This window comes from Miniopterus natalensis, chromosome 7, assembly GCF_054644295.1.
Source record: "Miniopterus natalensis isolate mMinNat1 chromosome 7, mMinNat1.hap1, whole genome shotgun sequence".
NCBI lineage: Eukaryota > Metazoa > Chordata > Mammalia > Chiroptera > Miniopteridae > Miniopterus > Miniopterus natalensis.
Window position 1 is genome coordinate 44,139,355 of NC_142087.1, and position 23,574 is coordinate 44,162,928.

Here is a 23,574-nt window from a genome sequence, read left to right on the forward strand (position 1 = left end):
GTTTGTCATCATTGATTGTAAAACACAGTCACAATTTTTTGGAGCACTTCCTGCTCTGGACCCTTCTGAGGTTACAACATAATTCAAGGCCCTTTAATCTATTTTAATCTATTTTAAATGTACTACATAGAAGAATCCACAACTTGGAGCTGGGAAAGGCTAATATAAACACATTTGTTAATTCCATTAGAAGTCAATTTATATTCATCTCTTAAATGTCCATACCTATTATAAGGCAAGTAAAAAAGCATGTGTGCCATAATTACTAAGAAATACAATTATTAATGCAAAAAAATGTAAAAAATGGCCAATATAATAGGTGTTTCACTCCAACCCTGAGAGAGCCCAGTTAATTTTTCTATTCTCATTATGACTTAAATTAAATTGCTATAACATTTAAAAGTCCTTTTAGTAGCCTCATAAAATGTAAAGCTTTCTGAAGTAAACAGAAAAATGTACTAGAACTGCAAATAGCCTGTAGGTGATAGGGATTTTTTATCAAAATTCAGAAACTTTATTTGGTTATTTTCTCAAAAACACTTTCTAAATTAAAAAATTGAAAGCACATGATAAGTTTTAAATATATTTTACTACTCAAAAATAGTAGGGCGTACTGCAGAGAGCTTAGATATAGGATGTATAGCCAGAAGATTTGGTTTGAAGTCTTGGGTCAATTTATCTACTAGTTTTTACATATAATGCTAGTCAAACCACCTAATTTCTCAACTTCTGTGGAAAGGTGAAAACTGTACCTGTTCTACTTTTATGACACAGTCATTTTTAGATTCAAAAGAGAAGATATGTAGGAAAAGCACTTTGTATTTTACCATCACTAATTGTTCTTGAATCCATTTCCTATCCATATTAAACAAACCACTTCTAAATTCTGGAATTTCAGAGTACTATCAATAAATCAAATAATATTATGGCTTATACTATCTGTACCATAATATTTTTTAAGAAGTTTAGATAGGTCTATACATAGTTGAGAAGGAAATACTCCTGACTACAAAAGGTCATTTTAAAAAATGACCTTTTTGTATTAGTTTATACCTCAAATTCCTTAAAGCTTCTGATCATATGATTTATAACCAAAAGCAGAACATTTTTTTAGAGTAAACAGGATCCCTATTAATAATTAGCCAGAACAACAGACATTAACTGCTGCTGGTAACTGAGGGCATATGGTTCTTTATATAAGAAGCATACTAGATACGGGAAGAGGAAGTCTATTTATATCAGTCTTACCATCCACAAAAACAGTTTGTAAAAACTATAGTTAAAAAAGTCATTACAAACACAAATTGTCACCAAGGGCGTGAAGTGAATTAAAGCATAATTTAATTTCACTATATATTTCTAATATTTCTGATTATAACTTAAGTAAAATGGAAAGGTATTGGCTTAAACTGAAGGTCTCTAAGAATTTTGGACATAAAGCATTTTTTGAAAAGTAACTATCAAAGCTGCCTTAACCTTAGACTAATATCTGGATTATGAAAAGCACAAATCCAATACTTAAACAGTCTATTTTTCTCAAGTATAGTTAGAATAGGGAAAAACTGGGGGGGAGGAGGGAGCTAGTGAGCTTGTTTGAAGACATATCATATCTGTAATTTGGAAGGCATGAATACATTAAAAATCACAACTATTTGCCAGCAGTGAAGAAATTTATCAATTCATAGATGGAAAAATTACCATTTAAGGTGTGAACCATTATTTTATTAGAAGCAGACAAGGCAATGAATGTTAAACGTGTACTCTTGTGAATCTATCAAGGAATGCTTTAATTAATAGACTCAAAGTGACTTGTTCCTACAGTTAACCCTTCATTACATTTTTTATTTACATTATTGTAAATAAATATTGTTCCCACAGCTTCCATCATGGTAGCATTATACATATGTACATAGGACAATGCAGTATAGTACTATATTTACTATATAAAGGTAAAGATTAGTCTTTCAAGATTCTCAAAGTAAAATCCCCGTTTTTACTCTATAGTCTAGTGATCACTGTTAAATTCTTTTATCATCTCTGAGATTCTTATAAATGCCAGTGTTTAACTGGCAGTGTTAAGTGTTAATGCCAATCCTATAAATGACAAAGCTAACTGTCTAACAAAAGTCCTGGGCTTCATAAACCTATATGCATAGGTATGAAATATTGCCCAAGCAGCCACTGTATTATATAAATGGATGACCTGAAAAAGATGTCCCTTTCCGTTGATAATAAATTATTTTGCAGTAACATCATTAACATTCTTGATCAGCTCACCATCATTTAAACCTAGGCAACTAGGGAATTTTATAGTATACTGTACTCTTTACCAAATATAAAAAGATAGTCCCTAAATTGGGCAAAGTACCTATCTAGTAACATTTTGCCCATTACTGATATGAAGTAGCTAAGTGAATGATATTTAGAAACACAAACATAAAACTACTTTAATAGTTTATAAAAGGAAATGAAGAAAGTATATATGTAGCCATAGTAAAAATCAAAATAAATGAAGCTCCTTTATATAAGTTGGAAGTTGGCCAGACTACATTAGGCTAATTTTTCTAATTGGAAAGCCATGTATAATCTTTAATGTGTATTATGGCACTTTAATGACTGCCTAAGACTGCCAAAATAAAATAAAAAGTGTGATACTGACACCCTTTATGAATGTTGAATTTATCTTTTAAAACAATTTTAAAACTGTTCAACCTAACTGGATCTAAGCACCATCAACTCAAATCATAAACAAGACATTTTGGCACTTGGGGCAAGATTATTTAATAGATGTATATGCCTACCCCCAAACAACACTTAGTAATTACTGTAAACAACTTTTAAAAAATTAAACCAAGTGTTCCAGTTGACACAAATGTTGACAGTTAACATAATTTTCTTTTATCCTTTATCTCAGCCTTTTGTCTTATTCTTAAAATAGTTATTTTGTCTTATTCTTAAAGCAACTGAACAGTATGATGTAAATATTTATAATGGGTTTGACTACTTACTTTTAAATTTTCGCCTGAAGATACAGGCTCTCAATGCTGGGGGCTGGGGGTGGGGGATGGAATGAGGTGAGGAGTGAGAGAGAGATGGGAAATGCCTAACACCAAGAATAGAAATAACTTAGACTAGGAATCAGATGTCCTTGTCCCAGTCCCAGCTCTACCCTGCTTCTTCAGATAAATCGCATAACCTCATTTGTTCATTATACATATTAGGTCTGTGCGGTTTAATACAGTAGCCACTAGCCACAAGTGGGTGTGAGCACTTGAAATGCAGCCAATCCAAACTGAGATGTGCTGTAAAGATAATATACACATCAGATTTTTAAGAATCAGTACAAAGAAAAAGAATGTAGATTTGATTACATGTTGAAATAATATTATAGATATTTTTTTAAATTTATTGATTGATTTGAGAGAGAGAAACATCGATTCGTTATTCCACTTATTTATGCATTCATTGGTTGATTCTTGTAGGTACCCTGACGAGGGATCAAACTGGCAACCTTGGCATATGGAAACGATGCTCTAACCAACTGAGTAACCTGGCCAGGGCTATTTTAGATAAATTTAATTAAATAAAATATATTAAGTTAATTTCACCTGTTTCTTTTTACTTTCTTAAATGTGGCTACTAGGAACTTTTAAATTATATATGTGGTTCTACTGGATACTGCTGTGCTAAGACTCTCTAGTAAGAACTAGAAATGCTGAGAAGAATAAAGGAAGAAACTTCTTTGCTGTCAAAGAATCACCCACAGCCTAGTTGGAAAAGATAAATGATATAAAAATAGTTACAGTATAATGGTGTTAAGTGCAGTGCTAAAGATACACATTCAGGAGTATGGGAGAATAAGGAGGGCTATTTCTGGAAGGGGGTAAGAAAGAAGGGTGAAGAAAGATGTTAGGTTAGCCTCCTGGTAGCAGTACCACCTAAGCTGAGTCTTAAAGGATAAGTAAAAAGGTAAAATATCAAGGATCTGAGTGGAGGTAATTCCAAAAGAAGATTATATGAGCCAAAACAATGAAATAGCAAAGGGGAGGGAGGAAGGAAAGCAGTTTTCTACTGACAGAGGGAAAGGGTGAGGTTGGGGGTAGAGAGTGTGCAAGGCTAGAAAGGCCTCCTGTGACATTTTAAAGGGACTGAATTTTCACCTTTAGGCAAGGGAGGGCCCTGAAGGGTTTTAAGCGTGACAGCCCCAGGATCAGAAATAATAATTTAAATCTCTGGCAGCTGTGTGGAGACTGGATTAAGGTGACAAGACTTGAAGCAAGAAGGCTGTAGTGTAGGTAAGAAATATCAGGGCCTAAACTAGAGTAATGAGTGTGAGGATGGAAAGGAAAGCACTACTGTAATTCAAAACTATATTTAGACCTGGTTGATGTGGCTCAGTTGGTTGGTCTTCCTGTACACAGAAGGGTGGCAGGTTCTATTCCCAACCAGGGCACATACCCAGGTTGGGGGTTCCATCCCCAATTGGAGTGCGTTCGGGAGGCAACTGATTGATGTTTCTTTCTCTCTCTAAAACAAACAAACAAACAAACAAACAAACAAACAAACAAACTATATTTAGAAGGTAACAGTCAAATAGAGTGGTTGACTTGTCCTGACTCCATGGAAAAGGGTTTGATTTTATTCTAAGGAAATGAGAAGACCCTGGATGTTTTGAGCAGAGCAGCATCATGTACTGACAGGTTCAAAAGGACCACACTGACTACTGTGGACAATACACTGCAAGGGAAAAACAGTGAAGTAAAAAGATAGTTGATTTTTAAAAAAAGGGGGGGGGGTATTGCTGCAGAAGTTTGAGATGATCTTGGTCCAGGGTGGATGCAAAAAAGGGGGTGAGAAGCAATTGGATTTGGGTTTCATTTTTTACTTGCAAAATGGTATTACCTAATTCACAGGACTGAGAAAGGAAATGGGGAGTCCAGGAAGATCACTGTTGAGCCCAATTATTTTGTGTAACCAGAAGGCTAGGGCATCTGCTGCGAGTGAAAATATTATAGAGAGGTTTGAGAAAAATAGTAAAGGTTTGGAAGGAAACAGCAAAGGAAACAGAAGGAGCTGAACAAAGGCTATTTTAAGGATGAATTGATGCCCGACATGAGGTGTGAAAACATGTAATTTTAGCAATATCAGTCTAACCTATTATGTGATTTTAACCTTCACAACCCTCAGCTACCCAGCTGTAAGAGTTAAGCAGACTGTAGAATCAATAGTTTCAGTTGTAACATGGCTTAAAATCTATAGTTTCAAAATTCTACAGTTGCAAGGATCCTAGAACTTTCACTGCTACCACACAATTTTTCTTACTGTAGTTAAATGTACATAATATAACATTCATCATTTTAACCATTTCACCAGGCAATTTTTAAACAAGCATCCTAAGTCTCCAATGGGTTTTAAGTATGCTGGGACAGTAAAATCCCAGCCCTCAAGATGGCAGCACTGGCCTGGGGTGGCTGGAGTTAACAGCTTCTGTTGCCTCTGAATGAAGGCAGCTTCATCTTTTTATCACAATATAATACAAGTATTCATTTACTAAGTACTGAAAAAGCTTGGGAAGCATTGTTCTAAGCCATAAAAAATGAGAAACCCAGTATTACAAAAGGTTCAAAATAAGGAAAAGCTAAGAAGGGATTCAAAGATTTTCTCCACTTACATGAAAAATAGGAATTCCTCAAGGGATGCCCAATTCATTTATCCACAGAGTACTTAACTTTACGGCAAGCACTGAGTTAGTTTCTGGCGATAAAAAGGTTTTGACCTCAAGAAAACGTACAGGCTAGTGGAGAGAACAGATTAATTAAAAAATAATTTAAATTGTAATAAATGTAAGATGGGAAGGTACACAGAGCTATAAGAGTATCTAATAGAAGAGACTATGAAAACAAGATAAAAGGATTAGCAATCACTAGGCAAAGGGTGTGGGTAGGTTTATTTGAGAATTCCAGAGGCAACAGCATGCAGAGCCCTGGGACTCAAAGGCCAGTGAGGCCACAGGGCAGAGAATGTTTGGAAATGAACCTGGGGGGGTAGTAGAGGCAGTTCAAAAGGGCTTTCTTCAAAGAGTAACAATAAGCCACTGAAGGGGTTTAAGCAGCATAGTGCCATTATCAGACTTATTTTTAAAAATTATAGTAGCTATAGCATAGAGAAGTGGTCTCACAGTGGGCAAAATTTAAGGTGGGAGAAGATACTAGATTTTAATATTTTCTCATCCTTTAAAAAAGTGTTGTAATAGTCATCATGTACTAGCTCTGATGTATTAAGGGCTAGCTCTTTCTTGAACACATACTATGTATCTGAACACTCTACTAAGCAGTTTATTAACTCATTTACTCTTCATAACTCCGTGAGGCTGGTACTATTAGTATCCTCAACTTACAGGTAAGAAAAATGAGACAGAGGTTAAGAAATCAGTCCAAGGTCACTTGGTAAGGAAGTACTGGAGCAGGATTCAAAGCCAGGATGTCTGACTCCAGAGCCGGTAACTTACTCATTAGACTAAATACCATTTTTCAGCAATACATGTATACAATTTAAAATTTAAATATATACATGAATTGATAATAGATGCTCAAAATTTTTTCTGAACACTAGTGAAGAGAAGGGTATAGGCGGGGTTGTTGGTTGGGTGGATACGGACAGTAGACTAGCAGTAGACTAGGTAAGAGATAATGGTATCTTGGAATACGGGGGTAGCAATGAAGACAAGGGGATGGCTTTGGGAGACACCTGGTAAGTAGAATTGACAGGACTTGGTGATAGATTGGATAGGGGGGCTAAGGGAGAAGGAGCCAAGGACGATTCTCAATGGCAGAGGCCAGAGGAACAGGTTAGTTCATTCAGTTATGATAGTTTTTCTTTGGACCACAAGTACACTGTCCTTTCCATGTGCCATTAAAAGGCAAACTGATTACAGGTTCTTTCCATTAGTAACAGAACTCTCCATTTCCATTATAAACATTTACACAAGCAATTATGCCTCCTACGTTGTATTAAAAATGGCATGGTCAATTTTTCGCCCATTTTCTCTAAAAGTGTTATGAACTAGTAAGTCTTACAAAATTTGGAAGCGAATGGTGGTTCCCGTAACGGGGCAGTGACGGTTCAGCAGCCCTCCTCTTTGAAGATCCCACAGCTCCTACGGCGTTGCTAGAATGGTACAGGGACGTCCCGTCCCGTTCAAGCCCAAGACGTGACCTGTGATAGTCATTCCTTAAGATCGATAGTGATCGGAAAAAATTACTTTTACATTTTCTATTTTTTACTTTCTAACTACTACTGAACCTTTTAAGGTTTATAATATTGTCCTCTGTTCTTCCTCCCGGGTCTTAGAAATATTACAGAAGAGAATTTAACCGGTTTCACAGATACTGTGATTCTAGTCTACAGCTGATTTCCTTCAACTTCAGGTGTAGAATTTCTACTCCCAAAACGTCCGAACAGTTTGAATGTTATCAGCCACCGGAAATCTTGATTTAAAAAAATAATATGCCCCGGCCCCGGCGCGCAGCGGGTCGGAGCGGCCACCCGCACGCACCGCGGCGGCGGCTGGCCCCGACGGGGCGCACACCTGGACCAGCCGAATGCACGCACCGAGGGCTGGGCAACGAAACCCATGTCTCTCCTGCGCGCTCTCTCTTCCCCTCTGACTGGGAAAAAAATTTTTTTTTAATCAGTATAAAATATATTACCTAATATCTTGCTCCAACAAATAATGCTGACTTCCTCCTCATTTCAGGTTCTCCAGAAACTTCCCACTTAGCCTCAGCAACGGAGACACCGCGCTGCTCTGCCCCGCCACCCGGTCCTGCCAGGTCACATCACTGAACCGCAGTAACAGCCACACGGCAGAGGACTGCGTGAGGTAAATCCGTGTCCCTTCCCTCATCGGTTAATGTTAACTTTCCATTGGTACAGGCCACTCAGGCGCTTTCCCTGAAACGTGCTTAACTCTGACGCATCTGTAACTTTCGCGAGACACCAAGGAATTGAAACTTCCCAAACAGAACGGCTCGGGGCGTCCCAAATACGCCGCGGCGGTCGCCAGCTCCTGGAACCGCTGCTCCCTGCCACGCGGCGGGCGGCGCCCCGCTCCTCAGTCTCCGGCCCGCGCGGTGGGCCGCGGGGAGGACCCCACTCCGCCGCCCTAGGGCGGACGGCGCCCGCCTCACGACGAGGCGGGAGGGGCGTGAACTCCCAGGAACGCCCGCGTGACGTCGCGGCGGCTCCCGGAGGGGCGGGCCCGGCCGCTCCGAGCCCGGCCGGCGGCCCTCGGGCCCTCCCCCACCCCCGGAAAGCGCGGGCTGCCCTGAGGGGCTCGCTTTCCAGCTGGGCGTTTGGCAAGTTAGTGAGGGAGAGGAGGAAAGCAAGCGCGCTTCTCTTCGCAGACCGGGAGCGTGCCCGCCTCCCTGCCGGGGCTTTCCAGACTCCCGAGGCAATCTTGGAAGCCGTAAGTGGAACCTCTTTTTCCCCCCCCGACCCGGAGCGCTGGGTCCTAAAGGTCACTTCCGGTCTGGAGCTGTGCGCTGAGCGAAGGCACTTGGCCGTCGGGGTGGGGGTGGCCGTACGGTTCTGGGGCTGAGTAGCAGTAAGTAGGCTGGGGCCGGGCTACCGTTGGCAGGAGGTGAGAGAGGACAGGCCGGCGCTCCTGTTTTTTGGTCTCCCGCGCAAGCTTTGGAGCAGCCTCCCCCGGCGCTGGGCCCGCCCCGCGCATGCGCAGGCTTCCTCCCGGCGCGGGCGTTGTCCCTGCGCTTTCCGCGCCAGTCGGGTGGTTAGCCTTTGAAGTCCCTGGCTGAGGCGCCTGGGAAAGGCAGCCTGTGGACTTCTGCCTTGCTAGTAAGAGCACCCCTCAAAGTCCCTGCTCAATTTAGGGCTCCCGCGTGACTCGGGGCGCGCCTCTTATGTGAGAGCCTGCCTTCCTTATGCGAGGATGCGTGTGGTGTGACAGGAAATATTTTCTCGAGCGCCTTCAGTGTGGTGGTTCGCACGGCCACGGGATGCGCGGAAATGTATCCCGTGACCTCGCGCCCCGGAGCCCACAATGCACCTTGAGCGGCGAGGTGCACATTGCGGAGGGTGTAGCGCGCACCAGCGTTCAGTGAATAACGGTTCCTTGCGAGAGAGATGCCTACGAAAAGTGCTGGGCGTGCGGGATCGGATGGAGATGGTTCTGTGAGCCAGAACTGGCAAGTTTGATACTGATTGTTTGTTTGTATGTGGGAGAAGAACTTTTTTATTACCCCTGAAGATACATTTCTTAAATGACACTTTTTTACACTATTGGTTTTAAATTATTTAATACTGTGCATTTTTTTTAAAGTATATCTTTTTTGATTTCATAAAGAGGACAGGAGAGGGAGAGAGACAGAAACATCAATGATGAGAGAGTCATTGATCGAGCCCACAACCCGGGCATGTGCCCTGACCAGGAATCGAACCCCCATCGCCTGGATCCTAGGTCCACGCTCAACCGCTGAGCCACGCCCGACCGGGCAATACTGTGCATTTTAAATTCATTAAAGTAACTAAAACTGTTCTACACTGCTTCCTTAATAGAAATAATTAATTCACCTGTTTTGGGGTACTTAGCAGTATGTTGTAGTTATTGGCATCACAACTTGAGTTCCAGCTGTGACCTTGGAGAAGTCACTTCATCCCTTAAGCCTGTTTCTCCAACTCTAAAATGAAATTAATAATAGTAACTGTTTTATAGAGTTGTTCTGGAAATTAGGATAATAAATGAATATAAAGCATCATGATTCTTGGTATATAGTGAACACTTTAATAAGTGGCGGCTTTTATTGACAGTAGTATAGGTCCATTCATTTCTCTTTTAGGGTTAAGAAATGCTAGAATACAAGTCTCTTTGGAAATAAAACTGTACTAATGCAATGCACCCAGTCCCAATTTTAAAAAACGGCATTATGGAAATAATAAATGTACACAAGAGAGACATTAGAATTATGAACCCCCTCATATACCCACCCATCCATTGCCCAGCTTCAATAATTATCAAAGTTCAGCCCTTCTTGTTTCATCTTCCATCCAACATCCATTTTTTCGTTCATTTTAGCTGGATTATTTTAAAGCAAATCTCAGAGAATATGTCGGTTTACCAGTGAACACCTCAGTATATATCTTTTTTAACAGATAAAGGACTTTTTTTTTTTTTAACATGACCACATCGTTATCATACCCAAGAAAATTAAAAATAATTCCCTAATATTCTCTAAAATCCAGTCTATGTTCAGTTTTCACTGATTGTCTCAACAAAAGTATAAGCACAATTTTTGAAAACTTAATGAAAGTGTTTTTTGTAGTACTTTACAGTTAAACAAATTTTTTTATTATTGATTGATTTTTAGAGACCGAGACATAGATCTGTTTCACTTATTGATGCATTCATTGGTTGCTTGTATGTGCCCTGACCGGAGATCCAGCACATAACCTTCGCATATTGGGGTCAGCACTCTAAACAAAACAACTGAGCTGCCTGGCCAGGGCTCTAGTACTTTACAATTTACCAAGTGGATCCACACATCATCTTGCTCACTTTAGAAATGTCACTGCTTATTTTAGCTTATTCATTAGTGACCTCAAGAAATGGAGACCCTTGAATCAGTTTGGATACTTGTTAATAAGGCATTGGCTAAGGAGCCAGATTCGAGGTTTAATAGACTTGTTTATAGTGGTAGCTAGTTAATGACTTCAGTTTAAGAACACATTAAAATATTTATTAATTCACTTGAACTTCTTAATAATCTGTTGCTTCCTTCAAGGGCTATACAAATAATCAACTTTTTCACCTTTGCTCTGAGAGAGGCACAAAATAGCTTTACTCTAGTTGCCTTGTTATTAAATGTTTCTGGGTTCACAAATCTTTGCTGTGTCTGTATCTTGCTCACTGATTACATGAGAAAGCTATTCAGATACTCGTGTTAATACATCAGTCATCTTTCTTGGTACTTATAACTTGTGTCTTTGTATGTATATAGATGTATGTATATATGTGAGTGTTTGTTAAGTCAAGAATATTTTAGAATGTTTTTTCAGTTTTGGGTTCAATATATTGTTGCATTCTATATCAACTGAAAAGTTTAAAAAGCAATAAATTCTTTTAGAATGGTGTATCAATACTGACCAAGAATGATTACAAACTTTTCTATATTAGAATCCTTTCAATTTAACATAATTTAGGTAGTTACTTTTTTCTAGGAGGAATAAGAGAAAATTTGCCTGAAAATTTAGCTTAACTAGATTACTAAAATCAGGGCTTTTCTCACCATAATCATCTTTCCTTCCTCCCCCCCAAATTCTTAGTTATTGATTATAGGTAAATAAGGAAAACTTGAGAACTGGCTGGGCTCATATTACATAAAGGTAAATGCAGAATTCATTTATGTTGCAATCTGTCGTTTCAGGTATTTCAGCTGTCCAAAGATAACTACACACCTATATAATGTAACAGAAAAGGTCAGAAAACATTAGGCAAATAGAAGTGGGGAGCATATTAAAGCAAGATGAACGTCTCTGGAAGCAATTGTGGAAGTCCTAATCCTACAGATACATCTAATGACTTTAAGGATCTTTGGACAAAACTAAAGGAGTATCATGATAAAGAAGTACAAGGTAAAATCTTTTCTCCAGTACTTAGCACAACAGTATTGTGCTGGGACTGTAATAATAATAACTAATTTTGTCTGACAGTTCAAAGATCTCATTTTTAAGGGACCTTAGTTACTATTGTAATTTTTTGTGAATCACTTTTATGGTTAAGTTGTAGCTTTTCAACTACAGACAACTGCTACAGTGTGGAGCTCTTGCACAATTTGTAGTTACTTGTGGTAATATGTATAATATGATGGAAAGGACATAACATTTTTTGACTGAAGATCTGGATTTGAATTCTGATTTCATTTATCTACTTGCTCTGTGATCTCAGCCAAGTTACATAACCTCTAAACTTAATTAATTCATTTGAGAAATCTTTGCTACCAGTACTGAGATACTAAAGTAAATGAGTTTGCCTTCAAAGATCCTGCAGTCTAATAGAGAAAGAGTCATACGAACAGATCATTACAGTGTAATGAAATAAGAGCTTAAAAGGTTTATATGAAGTACAGTTAGTGAGCAGATGATTGAGCAGTCATGGTTAGAATGAGTATATAAATATTATTTATGACTGTGTTAAAGTATATTCCATATAAAAAAATTTTCTATTAAAGCTAAACTCAAGGTTTGATATTAAGCTTTAATATACCTATCTAATTCTGTGACTTTAATGTAATACATTTTTCTCATGTGTGGGAAATACTTCGTATTATATTTGTTTCTTGCAACCATTGGTTTAATTCTATATTACTTCATAGTTTTAACATTATATCAGAGTGCCATTAAAACATAATCCACCTGAATCTGAAGTATAGTATGTGGTTCTGTGTTGGAACTTTCTCATGGCACATTTAGCCCATGGTACATTTAGTTTTTGGCAAAACCTCATGATAAATGGACTAAGAAATTAATGGGTTCTGAAATATGAACCCCAGAAGTATCCTTGCAAGTGCCAGTGTACTTGGAGATAATTGTTCAAGAAATGTTTTTGGGGACACTTACTATGTGCCAGACCTTGTGAGTAAAAATGAATCATATACAGTCTTAGTTTTAAGAGATTTTGTAGTGTACCATTTTTTCTGAGAATATAAAGGAAGGACAGGTGTGTGTGTTGGGGGTAGAGTGGGTGGTTTACTGATAGACCAGGTTTTATAATTGAATTAAGTCTTATTAACTAGCATGTACTATGCTGAAGGCAGGATTGTCATTATGCCTTCCCATCATGCTTTGTCTTTAGGATTAAGTCTAAAACTTTCCTCTTGAGTGACTACTTTCATTGATAGCAGGTGGATGGGAGTAGTGCTGTGCTAAAAAAGAAGCCATGTGATGTGATGCTTAAATCCATGAATTCTCCATCTAGACTACCAATATTCAGAAGCCATATCCACCACTTGAATAGAGGTGGTGACCTTGTGCAAGTTATTTAACTTTATAGTGTCTCACATTCCTTATCTATAAAATAAAGATACTAGTAATAGCTACCTCATATTATATTAAGTAGCTTAATACATGGAACGCATGTGGAACAATGTCTAGCCCATAGTAAGCAATATATGTGTTAGCTGTTGCTATCATTCTGAAGCAGCAACTATTATGTACTATCAACTCCGAGCTAGAGATGGTGGATTACTACCAAAAGGTTGTAACTGATGTTTCACATACAGATTACTTATAATCTCCTTTGCGGTTTTTTTTTAAACTCCTAATTTCTTGGAGGAAACAGAAAGAATGACCAAAATAATAATATGAAAAAATTTAAATGTTTAGGATATCTTAGAAAATTCTTTTGATTTTTTTGGTGAGGGGGAGGAGTGGGAATACTTTAAGAAAAATTGTCATGAAATACACATACATAATATAACATCTTAACCATTTTTTAAGTGTACAGTTTAGTGGTATTAAATATACTCGTAATGTTGTGTAGTCATCACTAGCCATCCATCTCTATAACTTTTCATCTTGTGAAACTGAAACTCTATACCCACTAAACAATAACTCCCTGTCCACTCCTCCCTCCAGCCCCTGGCAACCACTATTTTACTTTTTGGTGTCTGCTTTTAACTACTCCATGTACCTCATATAAGTGGAATCATGCAGTATTTGTCTTCTTTATGATTGGCTCATTTTACTTAATACAATGTCCTCAAGGTTCATCCATGTTGTAGCATATTGCAGAATTAACTTTCTTTTTAAGATTGTGTAATATTCCATAGTATGTATATGCCATATTTTGCTTATCCATTCATCCACTGGTGGACATTTGGGCTGCTTTCATCTTTTGGCTATTGTGAATAATGTTGCTATGAACATGGATATACAAATATCTCTTCAAGACTTTGCTTTCAGTTATTTGGGGTGTATGCACAGAAATTGAATTGCTGAATCATACAGCAGTTCTAACTTCCATACTGTATTCCCTTATGGGTACATTGTTTTACCTTCCCCCTACAATGCATAAGGGTTTCTATTTCTCTATATTCTTCCCAGTATTTGTTATTTTCTGTTTTTCTTTCTTTTCCTTTCTTTTTTTCTTTCAGTAAACCTCTCTCCTCCCCCTCCCCCTCCCCCTCCCCCTCCCGTCCCCTCTCCCTCTGTCTCTCCCTCTCCTGGTGGTAGTAGCCTTCCTAATGGATGTAAAGCGGTATCTCATTGTGGTTTTCATTTGCATTTCCTTAATGATTAGTGATGTTGAATATCTTTTCCTGTACTTATTTGCCATTCTTATATCTGTGGAGAAATGTCTATTCAAGACATTTGCCTATTTTTTAATCAGGTTGGTTTTTTTGTTATTGAGGTATAGGAATTCTTTGTATATTCTGGATATTAATCTCTTATTAGAAACATGATTTGGAAATATTTTTTCCCATTCTCTGGATTGCTTTTTTACTACTAATTGTGTCCTTTGATGCACAGATTTTAGTTTCGATATAGTCCAGTTTATCTCTTTGTTGTTGTTGCTGCCTGTACTTCTGGTATCATATCCCAGAAATCATTGCCAAACCCAGTGTCATTAAGCTGTTGCCCTATGTTTCCTTCTAAGAGTTTTATAGTTTTGGCTGTTATGTTTAGGTCTTTGATCCATCCATTTTGAGTTAAGTTTTGTCTACTGTGTAAGGTAGGGGCCTAACTTCATTCTTTTGCGTGTGGATATCTAGTTTTCCCAGCACCATTTGTTGAAAAGACTGTCCTTTCTCCATTGAATGGTTTTGTCACCCTTATCAAAAACCATTTGATCATATATGCAAGAGTTTATTTCTGAGCTCTATTCTATATCATTGATCTGTATGTCTATCTTTATGCTAGTACCACAGTTTTGATTACTTTAGCTTTTTATTAGGTTTTGAAATCAAGAAGTATGTGACCTTCAACTTTGTTCTTCTTTTTCAAGATTGTTTTTGCTCTTCAGAGTCCCATGAGATTCCATATGATTTTTAGGACACATTTTTTTCTATTTCTTCAAAAAACATCATTGGGATTTTTATTTTTTTCATTGGGATTTTGATGGAGATAACATTGAATTTGTAGATCACTTTGAGTAGTATTGACATCTTAATATTAAGTCTGTGAACAGGAGGTTTCTTTCCATTTACTTAGGTTTTTAATTCGTTTCAACAACACTGTAGTTTTTATTGTGTAAGTCTTTCATCTTCCTGGTTAAGCTTATTCCTAATTCTTTTGGATGCTATTTTAAATGGAATTGGTGGTGTTGGGTTTTTTTAATTCTTATTTATTGATTTGAGAGAGAGAGGAAACATAGATTCATTGTTCCACTTATTAATGCATTCATGAGTTGGTTCTTGTATGTGCCCTGACCAGGGATCGAACCTACAACCTTGGCATATTGGGATGATACTCTAACAAGCTGAGCTACCTGGCCAGGGCTGGAATTGTTTTCTTCGTTTCCTTTTCAGATTGTTCATTGTGAGTTATAGGAATACCACTGATTTTTACATGTTGACTTTGTATCCTGCAACTTTGCTGAAAGTCTTCATTTCTTAATTATAGTTTTTGAAGTCTTAGCTGAGATAAACATTAGAAACTCTTTAGTTAATTAATTTATTTATTTATCTATTTTATGAAAGTTTGGATTTTAAGCAACTTCACTACTTTACCTGCATCCTTTATTACTCTGTCATGCTCATTCTTTGATAGATTGTTCTGATCCATGTTTCCATTACAAACCCCTTTCAACATACAGGATTGCCGATGCAATCAGAGTATAGTAGTATTCAGCCAGACATCAGTGGAGCTACTGACTGTTTTCTGTTTTTTTACACTTAAGCTTTTTTTCTAAAAATGTCAAAACACAAAGTAAGCAGTGAAAAGTTATCCCTCTCCCACACCCTCTCATGTACAGGTAACCACTTTTATTATTTGTGTGTATTCATCTATGTTCTTTTCTAATTTAAAGTTTAAGACTTTACTTTAGGAAATATTACACATATACAAAACTAAAGAAAATAGTATAATGAACTATATACCGATCACTCAGCTTTAGCCATTGTCAGTACATGGCCCGTCTTGTTTTTCCTGTATTCCACTCAGCTATTTTGAAGTCTCTAACATAATTGCATCTATAAATACTTAAGTATAGTCCAGTAGTTTTTTATCTTTTTTTTTTATCCTCACCCAAGGACATTTCTTCCATTACTTTTCAGAGAGAGTGGAAGGGAGAGAGAGAAAGAAACATCGATGTGAGAGAGACACATCGATTGGTTGCCTCCCGCAGTTGCCCGACCAGGGCTGGGGATTGAGCCTGCAACTGAGGTACATGCCCCTGGCCAGAATCGAACCTGGGACGCTTCAGTCCACAGGCTGACGCTGTAACCACTCAGCCAACCTGGCTAGGGCTTCTATTGATTTTTTTTCTTCTCAGAGTAGTTTCAAATTTATTGTTAGTGATAAAGATCTAATTTTAAATTGCTTTCTTTCCATCATATGTCCAGGGGACAAATATAAATATTTTATATTAATCCTGCTCTTCAATTGATTACACTATTTTCTCTTAGAAAATCTAGTGTGAAACATTGAAAGAGGATTCTGAGTACTGTTTAGTCATTGATTCAGCAAGAAGTTATCAAATTATGTGCCTGGGATGGTAGCAGTTGCTGAGAATATAATAGTGAAGAAGACAAAGTAGGTTTTGCAGACATTGTATTCATCATCTTTAGGGAAATAGTTATACAATATAATAATATAATGAAATGATAGCAAAAATAAGCCAGTTACAAGACAGTCTCTCTTGGTAACACTGACACCGATAACAACAATGTAATCAACTTCATGCACTTGTTTTTAAACTGGGAAGGAATAAACAATGTCTCCCAAATTCTGCAATATCTTCCTTTTGGTTTATAATACTGTGACCCCAGCATATAGGTTTACCAATAAACGGCTTCAAGTTTAAGCAGCTATTCTACGAGCTAAAGCTTATTCTTTGTGACCTGGAAGTGAAGCAAATGCAATATTTTGAAATAATTTAAATAGGACCAGATGTACTTGAGTTTTTATTAAACATTTGATAGAGGAGAATTAGTATTCTGCCATCTCCAAGCATAAGGTTAAATTCTTTATCCTTCATATAATTACTTTCTGTTGTTTTATAACTGGTTATAAAACGATCATTAAATTTTTATTATGCAGAGTCCCTATCTTACTCATCTTTATATCCCCTTAGGTAAAAGTGCTTGGCACATAGTAAAAAATCAGTAAATGGTATCTGAATGAATTGCATAGTTTAAAGCTGGATCAATGGAATATTTTCTTGAATATCAGTTTTTAAAGCCCCCCACATTTGAAAATATCAGAATTCTATATCTGTCTAAAACTCAGAAATACTCTACTACTATTTACTTAAAATTTTCTAGTTTTAGAAAACAGTGTAGAAAGTTGGGCAAGGAAAAATAAGTTACCATTCTACAGAATGACATTTGTTTATTCTTTCCTAGTTTTAAAAGATATGCATGTAGCTTATTATATTGTGATCAGTGTAATGTTTTATACTTGGCTTATTTTTGCCATTTTATTATTTTACTAAGCCGTACTTGTTTTTCATGTTCCACAGCATTGTCATTTTAGAATTTTTATACATACTTAAAACTGAGCCAGTTTTACTTTTAAGCTCTTAACAGGGATAACATATTTGGCAGATTTAATCATGTTTCTTGGTGTTTCAGGGTCTTCAGGAGACCTCTATTTTATGATGAGGAAGCATCAAGAAAATACATAACATACTGTTTGATAAGAGCAATATGCCATATTCATCAGATTATAGAACATGTCAAACACACAAAGGTTACATAGTATATAATTTTTTTAAATTTACTCCTTGTAACTATACTGTAAATAGCCCTCACACTTTCAGGTGAGTTTATATTCACTGAAAAACTTTTAAGGGAGTAATACAGCAGTTGTTGGTATATTTGGTTAATATCCACATGCTTTATGAATAGTAGGTGTTGAATATATATTTGAGCTGATGAGAGAAGGTAATCTCAAGTACATTATAATATATTGATCAAGGCATTTTCTTTCAATTTTAAATCATGGACTTTTAAAGGTATTGAATGAGCACTATTTTTAAAAAAAATTGTTATGTTATTTAAAAACATTTTAGTTTGGGCTAGGCAAATTTGCTGAGAGCAGGCTTTTTAAAGAGTCCTTTGTCAATGTGTTTCACATAGTTCCATATAAAATTAGATCCTCCAAGTGTGTGATAACATCAAAGACATGCCTAAAGGGTACTTCATTTTTTTTTTAAGGTGGGGGATCCACTTGGAGAAACCAGTATAAGAGGCTATTTGAAAGACATCAAACATGGACTTGTCCGGACTTTACAGGTTTTGAAGTATATATAGGAATCAAAATTGACTCATTACTTTTAAACCTTAACATCAGTTGAAAAAGAAAATGTTATAAATGGTAGTATTTGAGATACATAATTTTTATGTAGGTGTCCAAGAAAGTCTACCCATGGTGACTTAGATCCATCTGAATACCCTGATATGTGTATCTCGAGCTTTTTTCTCATTTGACCAAAACATAATACACTGATAGCAAAAACATATAAGACAGTATGTCCACTGATCACAAGAATATAATAAGCTACATGCATTACTTTTAAAACTAGGAAGTAATAAAGTCTTTTAGCTTCTATTGAAGAAAAGCAATATGCTAACCAGATTTTTATTTTGGAAAATTCTAGAGACATTTGTGACTGAGTTTTTTTTATCTTTTATTTTTAGGGTAATAGTATCCTTTAATAATTGTTCATTCTAAGTCTTAGTTCCTTCCGTGACAAATGTTGGTAGTGTCAGGGTTAAACACAAATTCTTGTTGGTAATATATAGTCTTTATGCTTTGAGTTAAGAATTAACAAGTTTTAATAAAATTTAATAGAAATTTTAGAATTCTTTAAATTTTAAAAGTTTTAATGAAGGGTTCATTTGGGTACTTTTTTTTTTTTTTTTTGCCTTTTTAAGTTTTTTAATATCAGGTTTATTATTTAAAAGCACAGGTAACAAATGGAATTTAGATTCTTTTTCAGAGTGCCACCATTTTAAATTAACAAATGGTCCCTTGTCCATGGCAGGTTCTGCCATCAGTGTCTCATCTAATAATTTTTTTATATCTGCTAAATATGGTTGTCAGTTTCATAGAAAACCAGGCAGATTTGGGGGACAAAATTGGAACCCTTTTGAAGAAATGGGAAGGCATGGAGGTACTAATATGACAAAATATTTCTTGATTCAGTTTTGGATTGCTTTTATTTTCTTAGATGTTTCCTCAAAAATTCCAGAAAGGTTTTTGGATAACACTCATATTAAGACTACACAAATTAACAATGAAGGGAATTGCATGTAATGTTGGTCCATAACATCAATGTCCTTCTCCTTATTAAGAATACTATCGCCCTGGCTGGTGTGGCTTAGTGGGTTGGGTTGCAGGTTTGCTCCCTGCCCCCAGAGGAGGCAACCAGTTGATGTGACTCCCTCACATTGATGTCTTTCTCTCTCTCCCTTCCTTCCTCCCTCCTTCCCTTCCAGAAAAGCAATGGAAAAATATCCTCTGGTGAGGATTAACAACAACAAAAAGAATACTATCAGTAACTCTCACATGTTCTTTTTTCATTTGCATCAACATCCATAAATTCAATAAAATCCACAAAAATTTATTTACCCATTTTGAGATAATTAAATCTTAAGAGGAAACTAAGCACACCTTAAATATGGCTGTATCTCATAAAGACAAGAATTTTTACTTTGGAGTTGAAATAATTTATTAGGCAATTACAGAAATATCAGTAGTAGTATTTTTGGTAGAAGTTAATTACTTGGGCTGTATATATAAAGCCACTATTTGTCAAGAAAGCTGTTATTACACTTATAATTTATAATTCAAAATCATAAATAACTTGTTTAACAGTACATGCATTGTATGTGGTCTGTTATGGATAGAGAACTGAACTAAGTAAAATTCACAGCAGTGATTTTTATTTGGATTTCTTTCCTCATTTCTGAATTCTTAAATTTGTTTCATGTGTTATAACTGTACAAATGGGCTCTTAGTTTTCATTTCCTCCAAAATTCACATCCAGGTGGGTGTAGGGTTCATTGTAGCACAGCGCTTGGTCTTTTGAGCGCTCTTCCTCAGTAGGCGTCTCGGGTTGCCAGTGTTACAGTCCCAGATACATTGCTGAACAGTCACTGCCTGTTCATACAGGAGCTGCATTGTTGTGCAGCCTCATTCCTTCCGACGGGCGTGGAGCGGGATTAAAGCACACTTTATAGGGGTTCTAATTGTAGGTGCCTAATTGACTTGATGAATAGCAAATGCTAAAATTTAAACACACACATACCCATGCACACATAAACCTGTTTCAGAGCCGATCTACGTGACAGAACAAATGTCTCGCAGGTGTTGAATGCTTGCAAGATAAAAGAGTCGTCTTTCCATATTTCCCAAGAATTTTCCTTTGAAGTTTATGTGGATTTTCTGTCTTATTGTTTCTTATTTTAAAATGGTTCATGGCAAGAATCCATTTTATCTTTGGGTGCACTTTTCACTTCTAAAGGCAGACCCTGAGTTGTAGTAGTCATCCAAAGTTTTTTTAAAAAAGGAAATTTGTCAAAAAGGAAATTTTCACACAGTTTGGGAAGAGAAGAAGAGAATTAAAAACTAGTCTTAGACCTCGTAGGGCCACATGTCCTTAATTCTTCAAGAATGATTTGATGTTTTACTAAGTACTTTCAAGGTCTCAAGAGTTTTTCATCATTACCTGAAAAAAGGAAGCGTCTCAAGCTAGGAACTTGACAGATAGATGGAAAAGATTTTTTTTTTAAATAAAAAATAATAATCAAATGATCACACCAGTTTTTATTTTTAATATTCTTAAAAAAGGCTTTTCCTTTATCGTATATTTTAACAGTGTTCCAACTCTCTCAGGGCAATTATTTTTTCGTAATTTTTTTTAGCTTTTTATAGATTTACTTGTAATTGTAAAAAAACAATACAAAGAGATAGCTTAACCTTTTACCCAGTCTCCCCCAATGGTAGCATTTTGTATAACTATAGTATAATATCACAGCCAAGAAATTGACATTGATATAATCTGTCAGCCTTATTCAGATTCCATCAATTTTACATGCACTTAAGTGTGTGTGTGTGTATTTAGTTCTGTGCAATTTAATCACATGTAAATAGATTCCTACGACTACCCTTATGCCACCCTCTTAAATCCCCAGCCACCTTCCTACCACACTTCCAATTTCTGGCCACCATAATCTGTTCTTCATCTCTACCATTTTGTCATTTTAAGAATGTCGTATAAGTGCAATAACATAGGATATACCCTTTGAGGTGGGCTTTCATTTATTTTTTACTCACCATAATTGTGATCCATCCAAGTCTTTGCATATATAAATACTTCATTCCTTTTTATTGCTGAGTACTACAAGGGGTTTTTTGTGTGTGTATTTTTTGTTTGTTTGTTTTTTAAATACATCTTTATTGATTTCAGAGAGAAGGAGGGAGAGAGAGAGAGAAACATCAATGATGAGAGACTCATTGATCAGCTGCCTCCTGCACGCCTCTGACTGGGAATCGAGCCCGCAACCCAGGCATGTGCCCCGACCAGGAATCAAACCTCGATCTCCTGGATTCTAGGTCTACGCTCAACCACTGAGCCACGCCTGGCCAGGCTGTTTTTGTTTTTTTAAACAACTCACACAGCAAGGACATTTGGGATATTTCTGGTGTTTGGTTATTATGACTGAAGTTGCTGTGAACATTTGACTATAAGTTTATTCATAAGATTTTTTTACTGTTTTATTCATCGCATTTTATTTATTTAAATTATAGGGCATAGAAATAAGGATAAAATGTATCATAGTAGTTGAATATTTCCTAGAGGTGAAATTTGAGACATAGGGCAAAAGTGTAATGCCAAAAAAATTATCTGGGGCCTCCATTTTTTCATAATATCTGAGTTTCCTGGCATTAAATCATTACCACTTGGGCAATTGGAAGAGGTGACTTCCCTATCAGTATCTATGTGACTTTTAACTGCATCCCTAGCCAGCACCATGGAAGGGGAGATGGTGGGGAAATATATATTTATTTTTAAAACTCTTATTTGTCTTAAATTATGTTGTTCAAAAGATTGTCCTAAATTAAACAGATAATGAAAAACCTTGTTCTTAAGACATGACAAATTTATTAATGCTTCTATACACATTATATGGAAAACTTCTCTAAACATATAACATTAGAATCCATAAACCACCAAAGACAGATAATAAATTTTTGAATTTTTTTAGAAATTAGTTGGCTAATAACTACTTATTGGGAACTAACTCTGCCCCAAGTAAAATAAATTCCTGAGTAGAGACAGAATTTTTAAACTTCCTAAGCATTATTTTTAAAAGTAAATAAAATATCCACAGTTGGCAAAGTATAGAATAGTAAAAAGATTGATTTAGGTATCAGAGAAAGTATACACAGAAGCTTTTCCCCAACCTTTATGATAATCACATTGCAGAAAGTAGCATAGAGAAACCAAGCAGTTTAGTGTTGCTGAATAGAATTAATATTTTTATTTAATGATTTTAATAGCTGTATATTATTCCATCAAGTGGTTATACCATATTTTACTTAAACATGTTCCTATTTTCAGCAGTTTATATTGCTATAAATTGTTTACTATTCTTTATGACGAGTTTCTCTATTGTTTGGATTATATTCTTAGGTTAGAATCCAAGATGTAAGATATTGATTTTTTTTAAAAAAAAAGTCCTGTTACATATTGTTAAATTGCTTTCCAAAAGAGTTGTGTCAATTTATAATATCTCCACCAAAGTGTGGGAGTATGGTTTTATGACACTTTTATCAACATTGGGTATTATAATTTTGCTAAGTAATTTCTTTTGGTTTGGATTTATATTTAGTTGCTAGTGATGTTGGATATATTTTCATGTTTGTTAAGTGGCTGTTTTTCTCCGTTTAATTAATTGTTTCTGAAAATTTGAAATGTCACTCTTATTTTGTCCTTGCAATTTCAGTGCCTATCAGCCTGCTTTCACAGTAACTACCCAATTTCCATAGGCAGTGGTCTTATGCTTTATGTCATATTCAGTTAAGATTAAAAATACATATAACATCTTTTTTTTTAATATGTCTTTATTGATTTCAGGGAGAGGAAGGGAGAGGGGGAGAGAGAGAGAGATAGAAACATCAGTGATGAGAGACTTGTCATTGATCGGTTGCCTCCTGCTTGCCTCCAACTGGGGATCGAGCCCGCATCCCGGGCATGTACCCTGACTGGGAATCAAGTCACGATTTCCTGGATCCTAGGTTGATGTTCAGCCGCTGAGCCACGCCCAGCCGGGCACATATAGCATATCTTGAGATAAAAATACTAATGCCCTTTGTTAAGTATTTTCTGTAAAC

The 23,574-nt window shown here is 36.5% G+C and overlaps 1 protein-coding gene across 3 annotated transcripts in view; it reads left to right on the top strand.

The window, feature by feature from the left end:
- The first annotated feature begins 8,312 nt into the window (after positions 1-8,312).
- The window catches only part of RBBP8 (RB binding protein 8, endonuclease), a 62,281-nt gene continuing 47,019 nt past the window's right edge, over positions 8,313-23,574 (top strand). For all 3 annotated transcript variants that reach the window (XM_016211515.2, XM_087818996.1, XM_087818995.1), the window contains exons 1-2: positions 8,313-8,467; positions 11,439-11,646. In XM_016211515.2, coding sequence (XP_016067001.2) covers positions 11,538-11,646 — 109 coding nt within the window. In that variant the 5' untranslated portion in view covers positions 8,313-8,467; positions 11,439-11,537. The remainder of the gene's footprint in view (positions 8,468-11,438; positions 11,647-23,574) is intronic.